Source organism: Oryctolagus cuniculus, chromosome 1 (assembly GCF_964237555.1).
Source record: "Oryctolagus cuniculus chromosome 1, mOryCun1.1, whole genome shotgun sequence".
NCBI lineage: Eukaryota > Metazoa > Chordata > Mammalia > Lagomorpha > Leporidae > Oryctolagus > Oryctolagus cuniculus.
The window spans coordinates 1972013-1994022 of NC_091432.1; the positions used below are offsets into that span (position 1 = coordinate 1972013).

The following is a 22010-nucleotide window of genomic DNA, read 5'->3' on the forward strand; positions in this document are numbered from 1 at the left end:
TCTGACTCTCCAGGATGCACTCGTCCTCGGCCCAGCCCCCAGAGCTGCCGTACCCTCTGCCGATTGGAATGTCGGTTTTCGCCCGGCGGAGCCCACTTTGATTTCTGACTTCTCAGCTCAGCAGGAATTTGTTTCGTTCAAGCCCCTGGGCCATGGGGACTGGGCAGTGGCCGGAGGGGCGTGAGGCTCCCCAGCGGGTGGAGGAGGGGTGCTAGTGGCCCTGCGGGACGCCCTGACTCCCCTGGGAGTACTGCCAGGAGGGCGTGAGCAGACGCGTGGCAGGGTGCACAGGGCCAGGCCTGCGCAGAGCCCCCTCTGGCCAGGGCAGGAGCCCGGCTGGGTCATGCTCGCTGGCCGTGCAGGAAGAAGGAGGGCGCCGAGCGGTCGTTTCCGAGCCGCGTGGGCGGCCGGAGGGAAGGAAAACCGAGGGGCCTCGGCCTGAACGCGCTGCAGCAGACCCCCAGTGGGTGTGGCTGGGCGGCCTGTGGCTCGATTGGTCACCCCCTCGGCCACCAAGGCCAAGCCCAGCGCCAGAGAAAAGGCAGTCTTGGGAGGAGCCCGGCATGGGAACCCTGGCAGTGTAGACGGAAGGCGGGGGCCAGGCAGCGTGGCCAGAGGAGAGGCCGTCAGACCCCAGAGTGTGGGCAGCACACGGGGCTGTGCCTGGGGAGTGGTGACACCCCGCGCTCTTCCACTGCTGGGTGTGCGTGTGTGTGTGCGCACGCATGCGTGTGTGAGAGCTCCCCACTGCTCTGTGTGTGTGTGTGTGCGCGCACACGCACGCGTGTGAGAGCTCCCCACTGCTGGTTTTTGGGTTGCTCCTCCAGCCGCCTGCAACAGCCCGGCCTGGGACAGCCCTGAGCCAGGAGCTGGAAACTCCACCAGCGTCTCCTGGGGGGGGGGGGGGCGCAGGGGGCAGGGACCCACGCACTGGGGCCGTCACTGCTGCCTCCCGGGACGTGCGTCAGCAGGGAGTGGAAACGGAGCTGAACCCAGCCCCTCTGATAGGGACGCCGGCGTCCTGACCATCGGGGCAGGTGCCCCCCTGCGGCCGACGCTGGCGCCTGCCTGAGCCCCAGGTCCCCAGGGAGAGGGACCTGCCCCGGTGGGCCGTGGTTTTGGTGGTGGTGCTGGGCCCTCAGCCCGTGAGGGCACGGGTGGAGACTTGGGGACCTCGGGAGGGACGTGCGTGCTTTGCGTGTGGCATGGGTGTGGGGCTGTGGGGGCAGGCGGGGACCTGTGGCTGTGCCTGCTGACGCTGCAGGTGGCGTTAAGGTTGCCACCTGCGACCTGGCGAGGGGAATGGCGCAGGGGGTAACCAGACCCCTCCGTTGGGGGGAGGCAGAGCGCAGCGGCTGGAGAGGCGGGGCCCGGGAGCCGGGGAGAGCAGGCCGGCAGTGGCTTCCTGAGCCCAGGGAGACCCAGGTCAGCAAGACCGGCCCGGTGCTGGCGCCACGTTTGAGGTAACTGGTCAGGAGCAGCGACAGGAAACAGACGCCAAGGCCACAGAGCCCTGGGAGGATCTGCTGGACAGTAGCCCGGGGGCACGTGGCTGACACCCTGGCTGCGGTCGCCCCAGGCAGGAGGCTGCCGCCCCCCGCCGCCCCCAGCTCTTCCAGCGTCGCTGATTCCAGGGGACCCTTGGGCAGTGGCAGGGAGGTCACGAGAGGCCTGGAGCGTCAGGAAGCCACTCCCCAGGCCGAGCACCCTGGTGGGGTGGGGCTGGCACAGCGCCAAGCGCCTCCCTCCTCGAGGCCCCATGGGCTCAGCCCTGCCGCGTCGCACAGGCTCCTCAGCAGAGCGCCTCGCGTGTGTGCGCCCACCCTCTCCATCTGCAGCACCCCGCTGCCCGAGAGCCTGGGCAGAGCCTGGCCTTAGGTGGGGCCCCGCCGCCTGCGTCGCGTCCGAACGTCTCTGCTGGACAGCACAGGGCCCAGCGGGCTCGCTGCTCGGGGTGCACGTCCTCACGTGAGCCCTCGTGTGCGTGCCAGCAGTTGGCCGTGGCTTGTCACAGCTGGGAGAACTTGGTGTCAGAAGTGGGGCTGCAGGGGACACCCCAGGCCCCCGAGGCTGACGTGGGTCTGAACTCGTCCAGAGGGTGTGGGACAGCAGGGGCCTGTGTGCCCCGGCCACTGCACAAGAGGCAGAGGCGAAAGCACAGGTAAGAAACGGCCTAGCCGTGGCCGGCAGCGGGGACCCCGGGGAGCAAGGCCCTCCCTCCCCTGTCTCAGGCGAAGACTACAGGGGACACCCCGCTGGCCAGCAGTGGCCACGCAGCCTGACCCCGTGGCCTCGAGGGTACCATGATGCTCCAGAGCGGGCAGAGACCCCCGGCTCTCCCTGGGTGCCCTCCTGCAGCCCACGGCCCTCGCCCGGTCCTGACGAGGGGACCAGGGCAGCCTTGACCTCCGGGGTGGGCAGGTGCACAGGACACGCCCCCCGCCCCCAGCTCCACGGCAGGCAGCTCCGGCATCGCGGCCTCTGCCCCACCCCGGGTCCTCCAGGCCGTGTAAACCCGGTCTCCAGGGAGCTGCTGGACGCAACATGGCCAGAGCCACGAGGGGGCAGCACTCGTCCTCTGCATGCCACCGTGCCGCCCCCAGCCCTGAGCGTGGCTCTGCTCAGCCGGGCGGTCCCAGACCCCTCCCCAGCCCGGACGAGGCCTCGCGCGGCTGTGACGGAAGGGATTTATTGTTCTGAACTGAAGTCGCTCACAGTTGTCTGACGGGGGTACACTGGATGGGGCGCGTCCACGTCCTGATGGCCGAGGTACAAAAGAGGAAGGCGTGCGGGAGGTATTGCTGTGGCGTCTGCCTCCGAGGAGGGGCCCTGCCCGCCTGCACCGCGTGGCTCTTGCTGTACAGGTGTTTGGTTGGTTCTAGAAATCCCGCCTGTGCTGGAGGTCGGATGGATGTGACCGAGGGGGGCGGTCACAGCAGAGGCATGCACACCCCCGCCGCCCCGGCGCGAGGACGGGAAGAACAGAAGCTGTAGATGGGCGCGAAGCAAGGAGGCGGCCGGGCCTGCGGTGGCGGTGGCGGTGGCGGAGTGGGCCGCGCCCCTGGGCCCCACTGTGGCCGGGGGACGCCTGCCGCTGCTCTCTCGGTCCTCGTTGTCTGTATGGGTTGTTTTTTTTTTTTAAACCTTTTGTCATTTTAGTAAAAAAAAAAAAAAAAAGAAAGAAAAAGAAAAAAACGCCCCAGTGCCCCTGCCTCCCTGTGGGTGCCGGCTCGGGGCCTTGCGCACCCCCTCGCTCTTGGAGTCCAAACCAAGAGGCGCCCCGGCCGCAGCTCGCGCGGGGCTGCTCTGCACCGCGCAGGGCAGAGGCCGGGGCGCGTGCGTCCCTGTGTAAATATAGATCTGTGTGTATCATAGAAACCGCCAGGGCACGGACCCTGCCCGGCGCCCCACCCCCACACCCCTCTCCAAAAACAACCGAGAAAAAAAAAGTTTATAAAAATATCTTGCAGGAATTCTTTTAAAGTGTACAGTAGCTCGCCCCCGCTGCCCCCCCGGCGGCTCTGTCCTGGGGGGGCACCTTGGCTCCGGCCCCACCCTGCCCGGGACACACAGACAGACAGACGGCAGGCGGGCACTGCTGCCGCCCCTTCCCTGAACAGAGAAGTAAAGGAACTCAATAAATTAAAACAGCAAATAAATAATACTGATCTCAGCCCGGCCTCACAGCCTGGCGGCCCCCAGCGTGTCTCTTTCCAGCTCGGGTGGGCGGCACGCGTGCCCTGCGGCCGGGCGAGGCGACGGAGCAGCCGGTGAGGCGGTGGGGCCGGCGCCGGGCCTCCCGCCGCGTGGGGACACGGCGCACAGGGCCCCCGCCCCGGAAGGCGGCGGGACGGGCTGTTGCCTCCAAGGGGTCTGGAGCCGGCGGGCGTCCTCGGGGCCCGGCCGGCCGGCGGTGCGGCGCGGCGGCAGCGGGAGGGAGGGCGGGTCCGCAGCAGCTGCCGTGGGTCGTGGCCTCGCGCAGGCGGCACGTTAACTTTTCGGGATAATTCCTGGTATCAGAGCGGAAACAAGCGACGCCGTCAGAGACAGGCAGAGACAGACACAGCGCGAGAGGAAGGAGTGAGCGTGAGCCAGTGCCCGCTCCTTCCTCCCAGGCTCCGGGGCCGCGGTCTGGGCGGGCAGGCGGCCGGGTCCACGCGGTCAGTGCTGGGCTGGGGAGGGGCTGGTGTCTACGGCGGGTGGCGGGCGGCGGGCGGCCCCGTCCTGGCCGCGTCCTTGCCCGGCGGGCGCTTGGCGTCCCCTCCGGGGCCAGCGGCCGCGGAGTCGCCGAGGGGGCCGTGGGCACTCCGCGTGCCGGGCGTGCTGGGGGCCTGGGCCGCCTGCCCGTTCTTCTCGTCTGAAAAAAGTTGTTTAATTACGTCAAAGAAGTTACTCAATGGGCTGCCTGGGTACACAGAACAGAAGACAAGAGAGAAGAAAAGAAAAAAAGGGGAGGGGAGAGAAAGAGGAAGGGCGGGAAGGAGAGAGAAACACGAATGAACGCTGGGCCCTCGCCACGAGAGAGACCCGGCGGCGCGGGCGCGGGCGGGCAGCAGCCAGCGGCGGGGCCCCTCCGCCCCACCAGGCCCAGCCCCGAGGGCCCCAGGCGGCTGCAGCCTGTGCGGGTTCCCTGCTCAGGCGGTCCGGGCCCAGTCCCCAGCCAGCACGGACAGGTCAGCGGCAGACAGACAGATGGACGGATGGGTGGAAGGCATGGAGAGCGTGGGCGTGGGCGGGCGGGCAGAGCCGGGCCCCTGGTCCCAGGGGACAAGCGCACGGGCGTCCCGGGCACCACCCCCTCCTAGGCCCTGTGCGCCACCGTCCAGGCAGGCAGAAGGGGCTCCAGCCCCGCCCTGGCCCCTCAGCCCACAGTGCTGCAGGCCCTCTCTCTCCCAGCCACAGCCCATGGCCAAGCAGGCCTAACCCCAGGCCGGAGCTGCACCTTGGTGTAGGGGCCACTCCTGGCCCTGCCCTGCCCTGGGGCTGCCCCGGGGTGAGTGAGTGAGGCTGCTCCTGGCGGTGCACACGCAGGGCCCCAGGGTGCACAGGGGCAGGCAGCACTGGCCAGGCGGGCTCTAGGGTAGGTGGAGGGTGGGTGGCAGGCCGAGGTGCCAGGTGGGCGAGGGGTTCTTACCACATTTGGAAAGCCGCCCCGTCACCATTTCCATACAGTTAGTGGTGTCTGGAGTGCAGAATGGAGAGAGGGAGGGAGGCAGTGAAGAGGGTGCCCGTGCCCCGGGCTGGCCTCCCCAGCCTCTGGCTGGGGTTGTGCCCCAGAGACACAGGGCCCCAGAGAGGGGCAGGGCCTAGGTGTGGGGCGGGACCTCAGAGGGGGTGTGGCCAGGAGTGGGGCAGGGCCTAGGTGTGGGGTGGGACCTCAGAGGGGGTGTGGCCAGGAGTGGGGCAGGCCTAGGTGTGGGGCGGGACCTTAGAGGGGGTGTGGCCAGAAGTGGGGCAGGGCCTAGGTGTGGGGTGGGACCTCAGAGGGGGTGTGGCCAGGAGTGGGGCAGGGCCTAGGTGTGGGGCGGGACCTTAGAGGGAGCATGGCCAGGAGTGGGGCAGGGTCTTAGAGGGAGGCGTGGCCAGGAGTGGGGTGGGACCTTAGGTGGGCATGGCCAGGTGTGAGGTAGGACCTTAGAAGGGTGTGGCCAGGAATGGGGTGGGACCTTAGGAGGGTGTGGCCAGGGATGGGGTGGGACCTTAGGAAGGTGTGGCCAGGTGTAGAATGGGACCTTAGGAGGGTGTGGCCAGGGATGGGGGGACCTTAGAAGGGGCATGGCCAGGAATTGGGTGGGACCTTAGGAGGGTGTGGCCAGGTGTAGAATGGGACCTTAGAGGGGGCATGGTCAGGAGTGGGGGAGGGGCTGGGTAGGGCGGGGCCCCAGAGAGGGGAGAGCTAGTTGTGTGGGGGGTTCTGAGAGGGGAGGGATGAAACTTGGAAGACAGCAGGGGGCAGGCCCTGGGCGGGGAGGGGAGCCAGGCGGGCTGTGCAGGGTCCCCTAGGTCTGCCCTGGGCCTGGGACAACCATCCCACTCGGTCCTCACCTGGCACCTGCAGCTCCGGCACTCCCTCCCCCAGCTTCCCTGGCTTCTCCCACCCTCGGGGGCCTGGGGTGTCGGCGCCGGGCTGGGCTGGGGTGGCAGGCGAGGGGGCCCCTTACGGCCCTCCCAGGCCAGCCGCAGGGACTCTAGGATGGGTGGTGCCTCTGTCCACCTCCTGTGACGGCTCTGGGCTCAGCTCACTGGACAGGAGCACACAGGGAGACGCAGAGTACTGGGGAGTGCGGGGGTGACTGGGACAGACTGGGCACCTCTGGCCCAAGGTGGGGACAGACGGGGCCCACAGTGGGCACCCAAGAGGCTCAGAGCTCCGAGGTGGATGGGTTGGGCTGCAGAGTGCGCCCAGTGGCCAGGACCACAGGGGCCTTGTCCAGCACGTCAAGCAGTAGGGGCCAGGGGATGTGGCATCTCGCTGGGGAGGGGCCTCACCCTGGCCAGGAGCAGAGCGTGGGAGCTCACTGGGAACAGGAGCCCCCTGGGAAGCACACAGGGCCCCATGTTCCCTGCTGCCCCGCAGGACGCTGGGCTGGCCTGAGCGCTGCCCGGTGCTGCCCCGGCCTCAGCTCCCCCCGCTCAAATCGGGGGGCTTACAGGTGCAGGACGCTGACAGCATGGCTGCCGCCGCCGCAGCACTAAGCCCCTGGCTCGCTGCCCCCGCCCTCCGTGCCAGCCTGGCTCCTGGCTGGAGGCCACTCCTCGCCCCCAGGGCTGGGGCGGGCCAGGGTGACGGGGTCTGGAGCCCCGCCCCCGGGGGTGACGCGGCAGCGGCCACAGGTGATGGGATGAGGATGGAATGACCACGGCGGTGGCTGGGTGGGGCTGGGTGGGCCAGCCAGCTCTAAACTCCACACCCTACGCAGGCACAGGGGGTGGCAGCTCTGGGGACAAGCAGCCCAGCCAGCTGCGGGGGCTCTGCTGGGGTTGGGCCGGGGCTGGGCCAGGGCTGGGCCTTGCTCCCCCCATGACCCCGTGTCACGCCACGTGCACACAACCGTCACCCCACCACCCCTGCACCCAGGCCCGGCTCATGCACCTGCCGTGGGCCTCCCTCCTCCCCCTCTCCCCCGGGACCCAGGCGAGCAGGCCTCGCCCTCTCCCCTCCAGATACCCGGTGGCAAGGCTCCTGGCCCTGTTGGCTCTAGGCCTGGGCAGTCCTCCCTGTGCGCCCCCTTCCAGGCCCAGCGGGGGACCCCTGCTCTGGCTGGGGCCTCGGGCCCTGTGGGGCTGCAGGGAGCTGAGCAGCCCCGGTCCCCTCCGGGTGCTGCGCTCGGGGAGCCTCGGCACGGGGCCTGCTCAGGCTGCCCTGCGTCCGGCCGCCTGGGCGCCTGTCCAGGGCCAGGACGGGCGAGAGTCCTGGCTGCGGCCGGAGGCCCTGCCCACAGCCCCTCCCGCCCCGGCAGCAGGCCGGATACCTTACCTGCCAGCGTCAGAGGCTACTCTCGTAGCTGGTGGCCACCTTCTGGCCTTTAAGCCCAGCGCCCCAGCTTAGTCCTGGCGCTGGCGGGGGGGGCTCTACAGTGGACAAGAGGCGCCCTCAGTGTGCTGCGGCCGGGCCTGGGCCCTGGGGCGGAGGCGGGGGCGGGGGCCCCGCTCCCTGAGGGGTGTAGCTCAGAGGGCCAGGACGCCGCACCGCCCGTCGGCCGCCAGCCCCGGCTCACCTGGCAGGTGCGGGGCGCACGGCTGCTCGTGGGCGCTCAGCAGCTGGGCCTGGATGGTCTCCACCACCCTCTTGAAGCGGCGGCTTGGGCCTGCGGGAGAGGGTGGGTGAGAGCAGGGCCGGGGCGGGGCCTGTGGGAGAGGGCAGGTAAGGGCGGGGGTGGGGGCGGGGCCTGTGGGAGAGGGCGGGGTAGGGCGGGGCCAGGGATGGGGATGCGAGGCCCCAGACACCTCCAGCCAGGGCGCACCAGAGAGCAGCGTGAAGGTCACGGAGTAGATGCCGTTTTCTTTGTGGGCCTCGCTGCCCTCCGTGTAGGTGATGTCCACCTGGAACTTGACCGGCTTCTGGAACACGGCCGGGCCTCCGGTCGCCTTGTACTCAGCCCGGAAGCTTGTCTGGGAGATGACGCTGTGGCCCAGGCTGGGGATCTGTGGGCGGCACGGGGTGGCGTGAGGGGCTCCCAGGTGACCACACCCATCTGGACTGAGCCCAGTGTAGGTGGGCACTGGGGCAGGAGAGGAGCTGAAGCCCCTGCCCCCATGGCCTGCACAACCCGAGACAGAAGATGGGGTGCGGGCAGGAGGGCACGGGCGGGGCCTTGCGGGCTGGGCCACTTGGGGGTGGGACATGGGCCCCTGGCAACGCAGGAGCAGCCTGGAGGGGGGGCACGCAGGCCGCAGGGGCTGGCTGGCCAGGGGCCCGGGGAGCCTCACCTGCAGCTACAGTGGCCACGGCTCAAGGGGCAGAGGGGCCAGGTGGGGGGGCCCCTGCGGGTTGCGTGGCCATGGTGCCGTGTGGCCCCAGGGACAAGCATGCGCCAGCGCGGAGGGGTCAGGCTCGGCGGGGGACCCTGTGAGGGTCCTGGGGCTGGTCTCCCCTCAGCTCCCCTCAGGGACCACTCCCCAGTGGCTGTGAGCTGGCAGAGCGGGGAGGAGGCCGAGGAAACAGGCCCCGAGCCCCTGGGGCCTCTCCTGGGGTGCTGCCGCAGGCCCCTGCTGGGCGGCCCCCCACCCGTCGGCCGGGCCCACCCCAGCATGGCCTACCGACAGGAAGGCGTGCACCACATCGGCCTTGATGGAGCTCAGCGGCTTGTCCTTTATCACCACAAAGATCTGCTCCTCCTTCTCCAGGCTGATGAAGTTCCCGAACCACGACTTCTTGGCCAGCCTGGGCAGGGTGCGGGGGGGCTATTAGGGTCCCGGAGCCTCAGGTTGGGGCTTCTCCTCCACCACTTCCCACCGCCTGGACGCCCCCAGCCCCAAGCCTGACCCACTCTCAGCCCAGCCCGGCCAGCTCAGCTTTGGCCCTAACCACAGCCCTGCGCCTGGCCCCCAGGCCTGTGCCCAAGCAGCGCTTGCTGGCAGGGGAGGACCTTGCCCCTGGCCGCAGGGCTAGTTTCGGGGTAACACCTGGGGTGTATGGGCCGGTGACAGCACCAAGGACACTGGACAGGCAGCCTCGCAGCCCTGGGCCACCCTGGTCCTGGGGGACAGGTGGCCACGTGGCCACTGCTTCCTGGCTGCTGCAGACCGGACCGGACCTGCCGCTCCCAACCGTGGACAGGGATGGCAGCTGTGGCAGAGCCCCTGGGCCAGGGGAGCGCCTGTCCAGGGCAGGTGCCCCGTGGCACAGCACATGTGGCACATCTCACGCGTGTGGCACAGCACACGTGGCACATCTCATGCGTGTGGCACAGCACACGTGGCACATCTCATGCATGTGGCACAGCACACGTGGCACATCTCATGCGTGTGGCACAGCACACATGGTGGTTCACACGCTGCGCCCAGCACCACACCGTGGGTCAGCCCCTACCCTGGCACCGTTTCCTCAGCAGCTCGGAGAGTCCCGCTGCCCCCGCCCCGAGCCGCCAGCCCTCCGGCACCCTCCTCACCGCACACCTCCTGCCTCGCTTTCTAAGCCCAGGCACCTCCCCGAGGTGGAGCCTCCCCCACGGGAGCCGGAAGCCCCTCAGGAGAGGGTGGAACTGGGACTTGCTCCGAACCGAGAGCGCGTCAGAAGGCCAGGGCGCCTCTCCCGTCCCAGTGAGACCCTAAGCAGAGTCGGGGCTGGCCGGGGCCCGGGCCGTGCGCCCCGCACCTCCTCTGCCTCACATGACCAGGCAGCCTCTCTGCCCGCCCTGGGCAGTGGGCCTGGAGCCGGTGCGCGAGGCAGGGGGCCGGTGAGTCCTGGCCCCAGAGCTTCCCCGGGCTGCCCATCTCGGAGCTGGTCCTCTGGCCGCCACAGCCACCCCTGGGCAGGTACAGCCCGGCTGTCACGCGTCCTGCCCCGGAAGCTCCTGCTGGCTGATCCAGCGCCCACGGCAGGGTCTGAGCCCAGAGGTGCCCGGGGCATCTGCTGGCCAACTATGGAGTAGCCACAGAGGGGTCTGCGCACGCCTCTTCCCGTGAAGCCTGACGGGCCCGGCGTGGTGGAGGCTGTGCTTGGGACCCGGTGCTGTGGCCCCCGTGGGAGCCAGGCCTGTGCGTCTGGGAGCAGCAGGAAGACCAAAGGGGCCCAGGCAGGGGCGGTGGAGGTGCCCAGGCTGGGCGTGGCCCTGAGGGTATTTTTGGATGGGATCAACATGTAAGCACAGGTGACCTCCCTGCACCACGTGACTGCCTGTGCCACGTATTCACCCTGTACCACGTGACATGTACCATGTGACCTCCCTGTGCCACGTGAGCACCTGTACCACGTGACCTCCCTGTGCCACGTGAGCACCCTGTACATGCCCACCTGTACCACATGACTATCCTGTGCCACATAACCACCCAAACCATGTGACCTCCTTGTGCCACGTGACTGCCCCACACCACTCCCTGCCCTCCACCTATCAGCAGAGAGAAACCGAGGCTTCCCAAAGAAGGAGACCCCGGCTGAGCCCCGGTCTCTGGCCTAGCAGCCCCCTTGCAAGCCCGTGGCAAGAACCGCCCCCGCCACGCCCCATCAGGAGCCGTCTCGGTCCCCGGCCAGTGAGTCAGAGAGGAGGCAGCGCTCGGAGAGGACCCGGGGCCCAGGCCTGCAGGGCGTTTCGCGAGTGGAAGGCAGGCTGAGGCTGTGCTATGGTGTGCAGAACCCAGGGCGGGTGGTGGGTGTGGCACACAGCAGGGCCCTCCCCGGCGGCCCCTCCCCCTGCCTCTTACAGGGCACCCCTCAACCACCAAGACACTCAGCAGCCACCAGGGCCTTCGCAGAGAGTGGAAGGAAGGTCTGGACGCTGGGCATGGCCAGGGTCACTGCCCCGTCCCCTCACGGCCCGGGGTGACTGCCACCCCTGCTGTGTCCCCACCCCCAGCACGTCTCCCCCTAAGCACAGTGCCCCCCGCAGCTGTGGCTTCTGCGTGGAGCAGGGGGCACCCGCACCCACCATCCCCACACAGCTGGGATTCAGAGTGCATGGGGGCTCGGGCCGAGGACACACGCAGGGCCCAGGGACCTAGAACAGGGGACACTCACTCTGGGGACGACTCCGGGGTCAGGTTGGACATCTCCTCTGGCGTTGGAACTGTGCACATGGGGCGGGCAGGAGAGGGGCATGGTGACCGCCGTGCTCAGCCTCAGCCACCCTGCCCCCACCCCCGGCTGCAGTCCTGCCAGGGACACAGGGCACCAGCCCACCGCAGCTCCTGGCCAGAGGCCGCGGGAGCTGTCCGGCCTCCGGTGCTGAAGTTGGGCCGGGCCTCTGCACCCGGCCCTCCAGACTCCAGCACAGCCAGGGGCCACCCAGAGGAGGGCGGGGCGCTCACCTTGTAGTTTCCGGCGGTGGAAGCGGGGTGAGCCCAGGAAGCTGTTCTTGATGGAGTTGAGCCGCGTCCTCCAGGGCACGCCGCCGACGCTGGGGCTGGACGGCGGCGTGGGGTTGGGCGTGCCGGCCGGGCTCTCCTTTGGCGTGTGCACGGGCGTGCCCTTGGGGGTGGGGAGGGGACTGCCCCGCGGTGAGGGGTGAGGGGTGACCTGTATGGTGGGGACAGATTTGGTGTTGGGTCCAGTCCCGGAGGGTGGGAGCCGGGCAGGGGCCGGCTGGCCAGGGGGCGGGGCCAGCTGGGGGCCGGCCGGGAGCGGGTCCGACTTGGTGCCCTGCAGCGGCTTGTCGGTCAGCTTGGCCTTGCACGGCAAGGTCTGGGTCTTGGGGTTGGGCCGCAGGGCGGCCTGCGGAGGGAGGAGGTGTCCGGGCTGCGGGGTGCTCCGGCAAGCTTCAGGCTCCACGAAGGTGGCCAGGGGGCAGGCCACAAAGGGGGGCTCGGGGGGCGGGGGAGGCAGCACAAACTTCCTGACGGGCTAGAGGGAGCAGAGCAGGCCCAGGGGGCGGGGGGAGGGAGCGGGGAGCCGCCATGCACGTGCACCCGCCGGCCCCGCCCCCACGTGCACAGACACCAGGAAGCAGCAGGGTGGACCAGGGGTGGGAGGCAGGCAGGCAGCGGGGGAGGATGCGGGGCAGCCAGGAAAACCAGTGACAAACGAGAAAACACAAAACAGAACAAAAGAAAACGTGCAGTTAGCAAGAGCAGCCCGGGCAGGGCAGCCAGAGAGCCTCGGCCTGTGTGCGGGGCGGGGCCCCCTCCCCCCGCACCTGCGGCAGGCGGGGCACTCACCCGGGGGCTGCTGAGGGGGCTCGTGGAGAGGCCCGAGGAGGCACCGCTGATGGACCGGGACCTGAGGGTGGCAGGCAGGCGCTGCGACTCAGCAGGAGGGGGCGGCAGGGGCCCGCGGCTCCCTCCCCACCCCGGCAGACCCGCGGACCCGCTGAGGCCGGCGTGCGCCCTGCCAGGCTGGCCGGCCGGCCATGTGCAGCCATGCCAGGGCCTTCTTGCTGCCCACGGCCCCGTCAGCAGCTCTGGCCCCGGCATGGAAAGAGGCACAGGGACGGGCAGGGGCTTCCTGTGCAGGGAACCCCGCCCCATCCACAGAAGCTGGGTCTCCCCGCCACGCCCCTGCCTGCCTGAGATGGTCCCTCACAGCTCAGCCACAACAGGGCCTGGCATGTGAGCCACCAGGGGACCCCAGCCAGGGCCCTCCGTATCCATAGCAACCCAGGGGACAGGGCAGGGCAGCCCACAGCCCTCCTGTGCTCAGACCCCAAGGGCCTGGGTGGGCCAGGCTGGTAGACGCCGCCAGCAGGACAGTTGGGCCTTGCCCAGCCACCACACAGCTCAGCTGGAGGACTGGGCACAGCCAGAGGAGGCCGCCGGCCAGAGTGCCCAGTGCGGCTCAGGCAGCAGCCGCCTCCAGGGCAGGGACTTGCCTCTCGCCAGGACAGGCTACCACCACACCCCCTGCCGGCCTTAGGACAGAGGACGGAACAGAGCAAAAGGCCACCCCACAGTGCCCACCACCAGCCAGCCAGCCGCAAGGTCAACCCGCCCACCCACAGCGGGCACCGGGCGGAGGGAGCTGGCCCCTCGCCGCCTCCTGGGCACCTGTAGGCAGTGGGGGTCCAGCTCCCCAAACCCACACAGGCCGGGAGGCGGGGAGGCAGCCAGCAGCTAGGCCCAGGGCCCGGGACACCCGCCAGAGCCGAGCGGGAGCTCGTCCCGGAGGGCAGCTGTGCCCTGCGGCCTCCTATCTGGCCTGCAGCTCTCAAAGGCTGCAGGGGAGGGGCGCACACAGCACGGGCTGGCTGCGAGCTGGGGCAGACCCCTCTGACCCTGGCACCGCCTGCCCCCTCCTCGGTGCCTTCAGGTGGGCACAGGACCCACTCAGGTCGGGCCAGCCTTGCGGGCAGGAGGCCACCCCAGTACCCGGGGCCAGCAAGGCCCACTGGGCACGGGCCAAGGGGCAGGCAGCCGCACAGGTCCCGGAGCTGGGAGAGCCGCCTGGGTCTCCCAGCCCTGGGAGCCTCCCCGCGCTGGACGTGGGCGCTGGCCCTGCAGCCCACCCCGCCCCCTCGCCTTTGGAGTCGCCGACGGGCTGGGCGGGGTGGGCGCCTGGGCTGGAGGCAGGTGGCGGGCAGGGTGAGTACCTGTCTTCTTTGCTGAACTGGGGATGGGCCTCAGCGATATCCAGGCTCTTACTGAACACTGCCTTACTACAGCAGGAACAAAGCAAGAGAACAGAGTTACCGCCGGGGCCGCCCTGGGACCCAGACCGGGGCAGCCAGGGAGGAAGCCGGGCAGGAGCCTGGGTAATCTGCTGGAGCCCGGAGGGTGCCCGGCCCCACCGCCAGCCCCCAGCACCCCTCCAGCCACAGCCAGCGGCCAAGCCAGGAGCGGAAGTGGGCTGGGATGAGCCAGGGCACTAGGCCTCCCAGGGACTCGGGGAATCCCGGCCACAGGGCTCAGGATAGGAGGGGCTCAGGGTGCCGGGGCTGTGGGCAGGACGCTGCAGGAGGGTTAGCGTGAGAGCGTGGCCGGGAGGGGCCCCCTGCCCTGCCCCAGTGCTGGGGGTGAGGTGCAGTGGGCCACGGCTGGCCGGAGGCATGGAAGGAGGCCCCAAGGCCGGGATCCCCGGTTAGAGGCAGAAGCAGCCCTGTTCCCTGGGGGCCCGGCAGACTCCTCAGTAGCCAGTCTGGCCTGTGTGACGCCCACCAGCAGAGAGGGCAGTGGTGGGGGGTGGGGAGGAAGCGGGGCAAGCTGCAGAGCTGACCACGGACAGCCAGTGGTGCTGGAACGCCCTGTGGCCCCAGGAGACAGAAGCCCCACTGGCTGAGGGAAAGTCGGGGCTTGTCCCTAACAAGTACAGCTGGGCACCAAAGATCTGTGGCCAAGGATCTGTGCAGCCCAGCCCCACCCCCACCCGCCATGGCTCTACAGGACTGGGTACCCCTCCTGCCTCCAGGTCCTGCTCTCAACCCCAGAGTCCACACCCCTGCCCACACGATGCCACGGCCACCCAGACACTTCGTGTTAAACCAGCTGGCTGGCAGCTCAGAACACAGTGTGTCCGGTGCCCGGTTTAACCAATCATAGCCTGGCCTAGCCCAGCCCAGCCCAGCCCAGCTCAGCTCAGCTCAGCCCAGCCCAGCCCAGATCAGCCCAGCTAAGTCCAGTTCAGCCCAGCCCAGATCAGCCCAGCCCAGCTCAGCTCAGCTCAGCCCAGCCCAGCCCAGATCAGCCCAGCCCAGCCCAGCCCAGCTCAGCTCAGCTCAGCCCAGCCCAGGCCAGCTCAGCCCAGCCCAGCCCAGCCCAGCCCAGGCCAGCCCAGGCCAGCCCAGGCCAGCCCAGCCCAGATCAGCCCAGCCCAGATCAGCCCAGCCCAGCTCAGCCCAGGCCAGCTCAGCTCCGCTCAGCTCAGTCCAGTTCACCCCGGCCCAGTTATGCCAGCTCGACCCAGGCTAACACAGCAAAGCCAAGTCCGGCTCAGCCCCGACGCTGACCAGCACAGAGCAGTCCAGTGACCCAGCACCAGTGGGCAGAGGACAGTCAGACAGCCCAGGGCACCGGGGAAGGCGTCCACGCTGACCCCGGCTGGGGCACCAGGTGGGCAGGGTAGGGCCCCCAGGCCGGCACCCACCTCTGGCCGTGCTGGGCCATCTCGATGGCTCGCCGCGCGGGCACGGGGGAGCCGCCGTCCGTCCCGCTGAGCACCTCCATGGATTTGCGCTCCGGCCGCCGCTTGCCGTGCCGGTTCAGCATTGGGGAGTCCACGCGCTTCCGGGGAGGGTCTGCACACAGAGGGGCGTCAGGGCCAGGAGGCCCGCGGGGCCGGGGGGGGGGGGTGCTGGGGCCGGCCGGGACCCCGCCCGTACCGATTTCATTCCTGGGGGGCAGGTCCTCGTCCTCGTGGCTGGGGTACCTCTCCTTCCGGTCCAGGAGGAGGAAGTAGATCATCTTCTCCTGGTTCTCCCTGCAGGGGGGAGAGGGAGCCCCGCGGGCTGGGTCGGGGAGGGCCGGGCCGAGCACGCGCCCGCCCGCCCGCCCGCGCGCGTGCCTGCCGGCCACACGCACTCCTCGGACAGCAGGTCCTGTAGCAGCTTGTTGCGGTCCCGGAAGCAGCCAAGTGAGTGCATGCTGTCCAGCACGTCGGGGTCAATGTCCTCCAGGCTGGGCAGGGAGCGGATCTGCACCTTGCGGGGGATGGGCTGCTCGGGCTCCGGCTCGTTCTTGCCCCCTCTGCGGGCGACAGGGCACGGGCCGGTCACTCACCTCCCGCCGGCCCAGGGCTCCTCCACCCCCACCCTGAGGCGGCCGGGGAGGTGGGGAGAGGCCGGCCCTGCTCCTGTCCCTGCATCCGGCCCCTGCAGGCCTCCTGCTGCCCCCGCGGGGCGCGTGCAGGGGGCCAGCCCTGCCTGGCCGGGGCCCTCCCCGCCGCCTTCCTAGCTGGCCCTCCAGGCCGAGTGGGAGGGAGAGCTACTTACATATACCATGTGTGTTTCTGAATGTGTTCTAGCTACAAGGAAAGAGAAACAGGGTGTTAGTACGCAGGACAGCCCACATTAGGAGGTGAGAGGGGCGGGCAGCAGGCAGGGCCGTGGGGCCAGCAGGAGGGTGCTGGGGAGACAGGGAGACAGGTGGGGGCGGGCCTGGGGAGCGAGGCGGGAGCAGGGGGCAGGGGCCCTGCGGCCCCCGCGGGGCACCTGTGCTGCCTGGCCAGGCCCTGGGTCGCCCCTGGGGCAGGGAAGAGGGGAGGGAGCAGGAGGGCTGGCCCGGGCGCAGGTGCCAGCAGGAGGCCGAGGGCCCCCAGGCGACCGCTGCGTCCCCACCCTGACGGGACAGCTTGGGGGGAGGCGGGGGGACGGTCCGGGGAGGGCCTGGCTTCCTCACGTGGACGTGAGCCGTCCTGCACCTTCCCTGTCCTGGCCCTGTGGCTGATGGGCTGGCTGCCGGGGAGCTGGCCACACTGGCCATGCTGGGCTTGTCCGGCCCAGCCCGAGGCGGGACGGCGGCCAGGGGACACCTCGCAGGACTCCCCCGAGGGCTCCATTCCACTCCCAGGCACAAGTCTGCCGGACAGCTGAGCACGGCTCTACACACCTGTGCACCCACACACACCTGTGCACACATTCACACACCTGCACACATGCCCACACACACCTGTGCACACATTCACACACCTGTGCACACGCCCACACACACCTGTGCACACATTCACACACCTGTGCACCTGCCCACACACCTGTGCATGCATCCACACACACCTGTGCACATCTAAGCATACCCCCACACACCTGGGCACATGCCCACACACCTACACACCCACACACCTACACATCTGTGCCTGCCTCCACACACCTGTGCACGCCTCCACACACACCTGGGCACATCTAAGCATACCCCCACACACCAGTGCACACGTACCTGTGCACACGCCCACACACCTGTGCAATATACCTGTGACATGCCTAGACACTTGCACACCACACACACCTGGGCGCCCGGGCACACGCACGCGCACGGCCTCCCGGGCGGGGCGGGGCGGGGCGGGGGGGCGGGGCCGCACCGTGAGGCGCCGCGCGGCGTCCACCTCGATCATGCCGCGCAGCAGGCTCTGGCAGTCGGGGCGCCCGGGCACACGCACGCGCACGGGCTCCCGGGCGGGGCGGGGCGGGGCGGGGCGGGCGGGCGGGGCGGGGCCGCACCGTGAGGCGCCGCGCGGCGTCCACCTCGATCATGCCGCGCAGCAGGCTCTGGCAGTCGGGGCGCCCGGGCACACGCACGCGCACGGGCCTCCCGGGCGGGGCGGGGGGGGCGGGCGGGGCGGGGGGGGCGGGCGGGGCGGGGCGGGGCGGGGCGGGCGGGGCGGGGCCGCACCGTGAGGCGCCGCGCGGCGTCCACCTCGATCATGCCGCGCAGCAGGCTCTGGCAGTCGGGGCGCCCGGGCACACGCACGCGCACGGGCCTCCCGGGCGGGGCGGGGGGGGCGGGCGGGGCGGGGCGGGGCGGGGCGGGGCGGGCGGGGGGGCGGGGCCGCACCGTGAGGCGCCGCGCGGCGTCCACCTCGATCATGCCGCGCAGCAGGCTCTGGCAGTCGGGCGGGATGAAGTGCGGCATGTGGAACACGCCGCGCTTCACCTTCTCCAGCAGCTGCCGCAGGTTGTCGTCGTCGAAGGGCAGCGCCCCCTGCAGGCGGGCGGAGGGGCGTGGCTGAAGGCCGGGGGCGGGGCGAGGGCAGGGCGGCCCAGGGGCGTGGCGGGAGGCCCGGAGGCGGGGAGAGGGCGTGGTTGGAGACCCAGGGGTGGGGCAAGGGGCGTGGCTGAAGACCGGGGGCGTGGCGAGGGCGGGGCGAGCGGGCAGGGCGGCCCAGGGGCATGGCGGGAGGCCCGGAGGCGGGGAGAGGGCGTGGTTGGAGACCCAGGGGTGGGGCAAGGGGCGTGGCTGAAGACCGGGGGCGTGGCGAGCGGGCAGGGCAGCCGGCACAGGAGGGCGGCCCGGGGGTGTGGCGGGAGACCCGGGGGCGGGGCGAGGGCGGGGCGAGGGGCGGGGCTCACCACCAGCAGCGCGAACAGGATCACGCCGCAGCTCCACACGTCCGCCTTGCGGCCGTCGTACTTCTCCCCCTGCGGACGGCAGGGCCCGGGGCGTTGGCGCATGGGAGCAGCAGAGGGTCTGCGAGGCCCCTTCCGCCCACAGGGTGCCCATCGGGGGCTGCGGCCGCGGCTACTTACCCGGATCACCTCCGGGCAGGCGTAGTGCGGGGATCTGAGGGCGGAAGGGGCAGTCAGGGGACGCGGCCCGAGGCCCAGCAGCCCGCCCGCCCCCCTGCGCCCCCGGGGCAGACCGCGCGGCGCCACCCACCCGCAGCTGGTCTCCAGCAGGCTGTCCCCAACCTGCAGCGAGGCCATGCCAAAGTCCGCGATCCGAATGTTATTCCTCTCGTCCAAGAGCAGGTTTTCCGGCTTCAAGTCCCTGTGGCTGGGGAGGGGGACCAGGCCAGGCTGACCCGGGGCCCCTCCTCAGAGCCCCACTCCCCCAGCCCGGGGAAGTCACAGGCGGAGACCACCTCTGGAGCCTCGGGCAGGGGCCCTGGGCTCAGGGCGGCGGCCAGCCTGGGCCCGGGCAGCGGGGGGCGCGCGCGCACCAGATGGAGTGGCTGTGGCAGAAGTCCAGCGCCGAGATGATCTGCCGGAAGAACTTGCGGGCCTCCTTGGGGGTCAGCCGCCCCTTCTTCACCAGGTAGTCGAAGAGCTCCCCGCCGGACACGTGTTCTAGCACCAGGTATCTGCGCGAGCCGGACAGCGTCAGGGCCCCGGCCAGGTGGGGGAGCTGCCGACCCTCCAGGGTGTGCGGGGCCCCCCGGCCGGCCCAGGCTGGGCCCTCCACCCCGCTCGGGTCCTGGCCCGGCTCCTGCGCTGCCAGAGCCCACCGAGCCTGTGGGGGTGGACGGGCAGGGGCTTGACATTCGGATCCCGGCACCTCCATTGCAGCCCAGCCCACGGCCCTGTGGGCTGCCAGGTGCGGGGGGCAGAGGTGTGGGGCGGGTTGGCATCCAGGCTCTGGCCAGGAGGGGGACAGCGTGGGTGCTGCCCCCCAAGATGGGTCTGAGAAGTGGACCCCACGGAGGGTGTCACTCGGCGTGCGTGAGGGTGGCTGCTGGGACGTGGGAAGGGGGAGGGGCTGGACTCTCCGAGCAGAGGTGAGCCTGGCCTGGGCAGGAATCAAGGGGTCAGTGTGAAGTGAAGCCCCTTGGGCAGAAGTCCGTGGGGGGGTGTCCCCCTGGACAGGGGTATGGGGACAGTGCCGGAGCCGGGGCAGGAGGGGCTGGTCCTGGGGCTGAGTGGTGCCTGCTGGACTCTGTGCCCACCCAGGGGTCACACATCTGCAGCCAAGCCCCCCCCCCCGGCACCTGGGCAGTCCTGGTCCCCCACTGCCCTGCCTGCCCCGCTCAGCCGGCCTCCCCAGAGCATGCTCCCCCTCCAGCCCGACGGCCCGGCTGCCTGTCCACAGGGCTCACGTGGAGCTGAGCGCTCAGGCCAGTCCCCACACTGTGTGTGCCGTGGCTCTCAGCCCCGGAGGGCACCCCCACCTGTCCCACATCCGGGCCGGCATCGGCTCAGTGTTGTCCTGGCCACGCACCTGTCACACCAGGCCCCCACCGCGCGGACCCCCGCCACTGCCTCCTCGGCTGCCTTAGCCCCTCGCTTTCCTCCCTAGGTCAACGCCACCCCCCAGCGCCAGCCCCCAACCTCCTGCCAGCCCCTCCTGCTGAGAGTGCTGTGGGGAGGGACGGGCGCTAACGGGACCCAGAGTCCGGCCCCCTTGCCCGCACCTAGCCCATCTCCACGGCCCTGCCTCTGACAGGACCTGGTTCCAATGGCAAGGCGGGCATGGGGGCCTTTGGGGTGGGGACGTCTGGGTCCCCTTGGGCAGCAGCCTTGCCGGACAGCGCCCTCTGTGGACATGTCCTGGAACTGCAGGGCTAAGTACAGTGCTGTCAGGACCCCAGAGGGCCTCGGGGTGCAGCTGCCCTGCTTTCTGGGGGCCCCGTCATGTCGCCCCACAGGGAGCTGGGGTGCCCGGGTCAGCCCTGGTGGCGATGACAGGTGCAGGAGGCAGCCACACCCAGCAGCAGGTATCTAGGCCGGGGGGGGGGCGGCGACAGCGTTTCTGCCCAGGACCCCAGCCCCTCCTGCGGACGCACTGTCCCCAGGCTGGTGTCCAGGTCGCAGGGGTCCGGGCAGGAAGCAGTGAGCGCACAGCCCGGGCCCAGACCCTCCTCGAGGACAGGGGCCCAGAACGCTGGCCTGGCCTGGGCCCTGCCCCGCGGCCCCCCGGCCAGCCCAGCCCTCCAGGCCCAGCAATACCTACAAATATTTTTTGTTCTCGTAAACGTCGTGGAGCTTCAGGACGTGGGGGTGCTCGATGAGCTTCAGGATGGCGATCTCTCGCTCCACCTGCAGAGACAGAGACGGCGTCGCTCACCGGCCCCGCCCCGCCCCACCCACCTGCCGAGACAGACAGCGTCGCTCACCGGCCCCGCCCCGCCCCGCCCCGCCGGACACCGGCCGGGGCGGCGCCCAGCCTCATCCCCAAGGACAACCAACCCCCACCGCACAAGGTCCCCAGTGGAGAAGGCCGGGTGGGAGAGTCCCCGGGGCCCCGCCCAGCTCCAGGGGACGGGCGCCCAACTCCCAACAGGTGGGCATCCTCAGAGAGCCCCCGGGGCCCCGCCCAGCTCCAGGGGACGGGCGTCCTCAGACTCCCTGGGACCCCGGGGCCCCGCCCAACTCCCAACAGGTGGGCATCCTCAGACTCCCCGGGGCCCCGCCCAGCTCCGGCGGGCGCCCACCTTCATGAGCACAGACTCGCTGAGTTTCTCGCGGTTGACGATCTTGACGGCCACCTTCTGGCAGGTGACACAGTGGATGCCCAACTTCACGAGGCCTGTGGGGGCGGAGGGAGGCTGTGCTCAGCTCTGCGGTGCCCACCATGGCCCCAGCCACCGTGCTCCCCCCACACAAGGCCTGGACCCCATCCCTGCTGCCCAGGGAACCCCAGGCCAGCCGGGCTCCCGAGGCTGCTGCCCAGCTCGGCGCCCCCTAGGCCTCCAGGTATCCCTAGCTGGCCAGACCCCCAAGCCCATTTCCCCACATCCCCAGGCCCCAGCCCCTGCACCTGAGCCCCCGCTCCACGTTCACCTGGCACAGGTGTCGGCCCCCTCCTCCCGGGACCCACCTCTGCTGTCCCGGGCACACGGAGCTCGTCAGTGTCACAGGGTCCTGGTCACCCCTACCTGCCCTGTCTCACGGGCTCCCCCTGCTGGGGTGGGGGTCCCACGGCTGGGAGGAGGTGCTCGCCCACCTCCCCAGTGCATGCAGTGCCCGGAGCCTGGTGGGCTCCTGTGGACACCACATGGACCTGCCCGACAGTCACGCCTGTGGTTCTGGGCTGTGGCCTGACCACGAGGTTTCCGCGCTGGCGGGCACATGTGTGTGCGTGTCTCCTTCTCGGTGGGTGTGGGGAACAAACACGAGAAACCCACAGTCCAGTCACACAGCTGCATTGAGCCTCCCGCTGGGCGTCACCACCTGCGGCTGCACCAAGTCCCAACCGCCCGAGTGTGGCGTCTGCTTTTGCAAGCTCAGCTTTCCTTCCTGCTCCCCGACCAGCTCCGTGGGGTCCTAAACAGAACCCCCAAACCCCTGCCTCCTGGGCCTCCAGGTTGGGCTCCTGCATGTCGTTGGGGGGTCCCCTCCCCGCACACCTGGGGTCCTTGCCCAGGCCTTCAGCAAATGTCCTCAGGTGCAGGTGCCTCCCTGGTCAGCCTGCGAGTTGCGGGGGCTGGGCTTCCCCTGGACCACGGCAGGGCACAAGAGCTGGGGGAGCCCTGTGGGAGCTGAGCTGGGGGCTCAGGGGCTGTGTTTGCCCAGACAGGGACTCCTGCAGGCTGGGCACCCTTGATCTGTAGCAGGAGGAGG

The 22010-nt window shown here is 70.3% G+C and overlaps 1 protein-coding gene across 20 annotated transcripts in view; it reads right to left on the reverse strand.

Moving 5' to 3' along the window:
* Positions 1-2673: 2673 nt before the first annotated feature.
* Positions 2674-22010, reverse strand: part of BRSK2 (BR serine/threonine kinase 2) — a 40747-nt gene continuing 21410 nt past the window's right edge. For 2 of the 20 annotated variants that reach the window (XM_070060078.1, XM_070060134.1), the window contains exons 2-21: positions 20882-20976; positions 20401-20486; positions 18674-18814; positions 18391-18507; positions 18261-18294; positions 18084-18152; positions 17569-17715; positions 16014-16045; positions 15604-15768; positions 15405-15502; positions 15170-15320; positions 13680-13745; positions 12313-12373; positions 11467-11998; positions 11177-11225; positions 8761-8884; positions 7965-8145; positions 7719-7808; positions 5135-5182; positions 2674-4405 (exon numbers count right to left, since the gene is read on the reverse strand). In XM_070060078.1, the coding sequence (XP_069916179.1) occupies positions 4191-4405; positions 5135-5182; positions 7719-7808; positions 7965-8145; positions 8761-8884; positions 11177-11225; positions 11467-11998; positions 12313-12373; positions 13680-13745; positions 15170-15320; positions 15405-15502; positions 15604-15768; positions 16014-16045; positions 17569-17715; positions 18084-18152; positions 18261-18294; positions 18391-18507; positions 18674-18814; positions 20401-20486; positions 20882-20976 (2501 nt within the window). In that variant the 3' untranslated portion in view covers positions 2674-4190. Of the gene's footprint in view, positions 4406-5134; positions 5183-7477; positions 7573-7718; positions 7809-7964; positions 8146-8760; positions 8885-11176; positions 11226-11466; positions 11999-12312; positions 12374-13679; positions 13746-15169; positions 15321-15404; positions 15503-15603; positions 15769-16013; positions 16046-17568; positions 17716-18083; positions 18153-18260; positions 18295-18390; positions 18508-18673; positions 18815-20396; positions 20487-20881; positions 20977-22010 lie in introns of those variants that run through there. The other 18 variants (XR_011383364.1, XR_011383359.1, XR_011383474.1 and 15 more) reach the window with 18 other exon arrangements.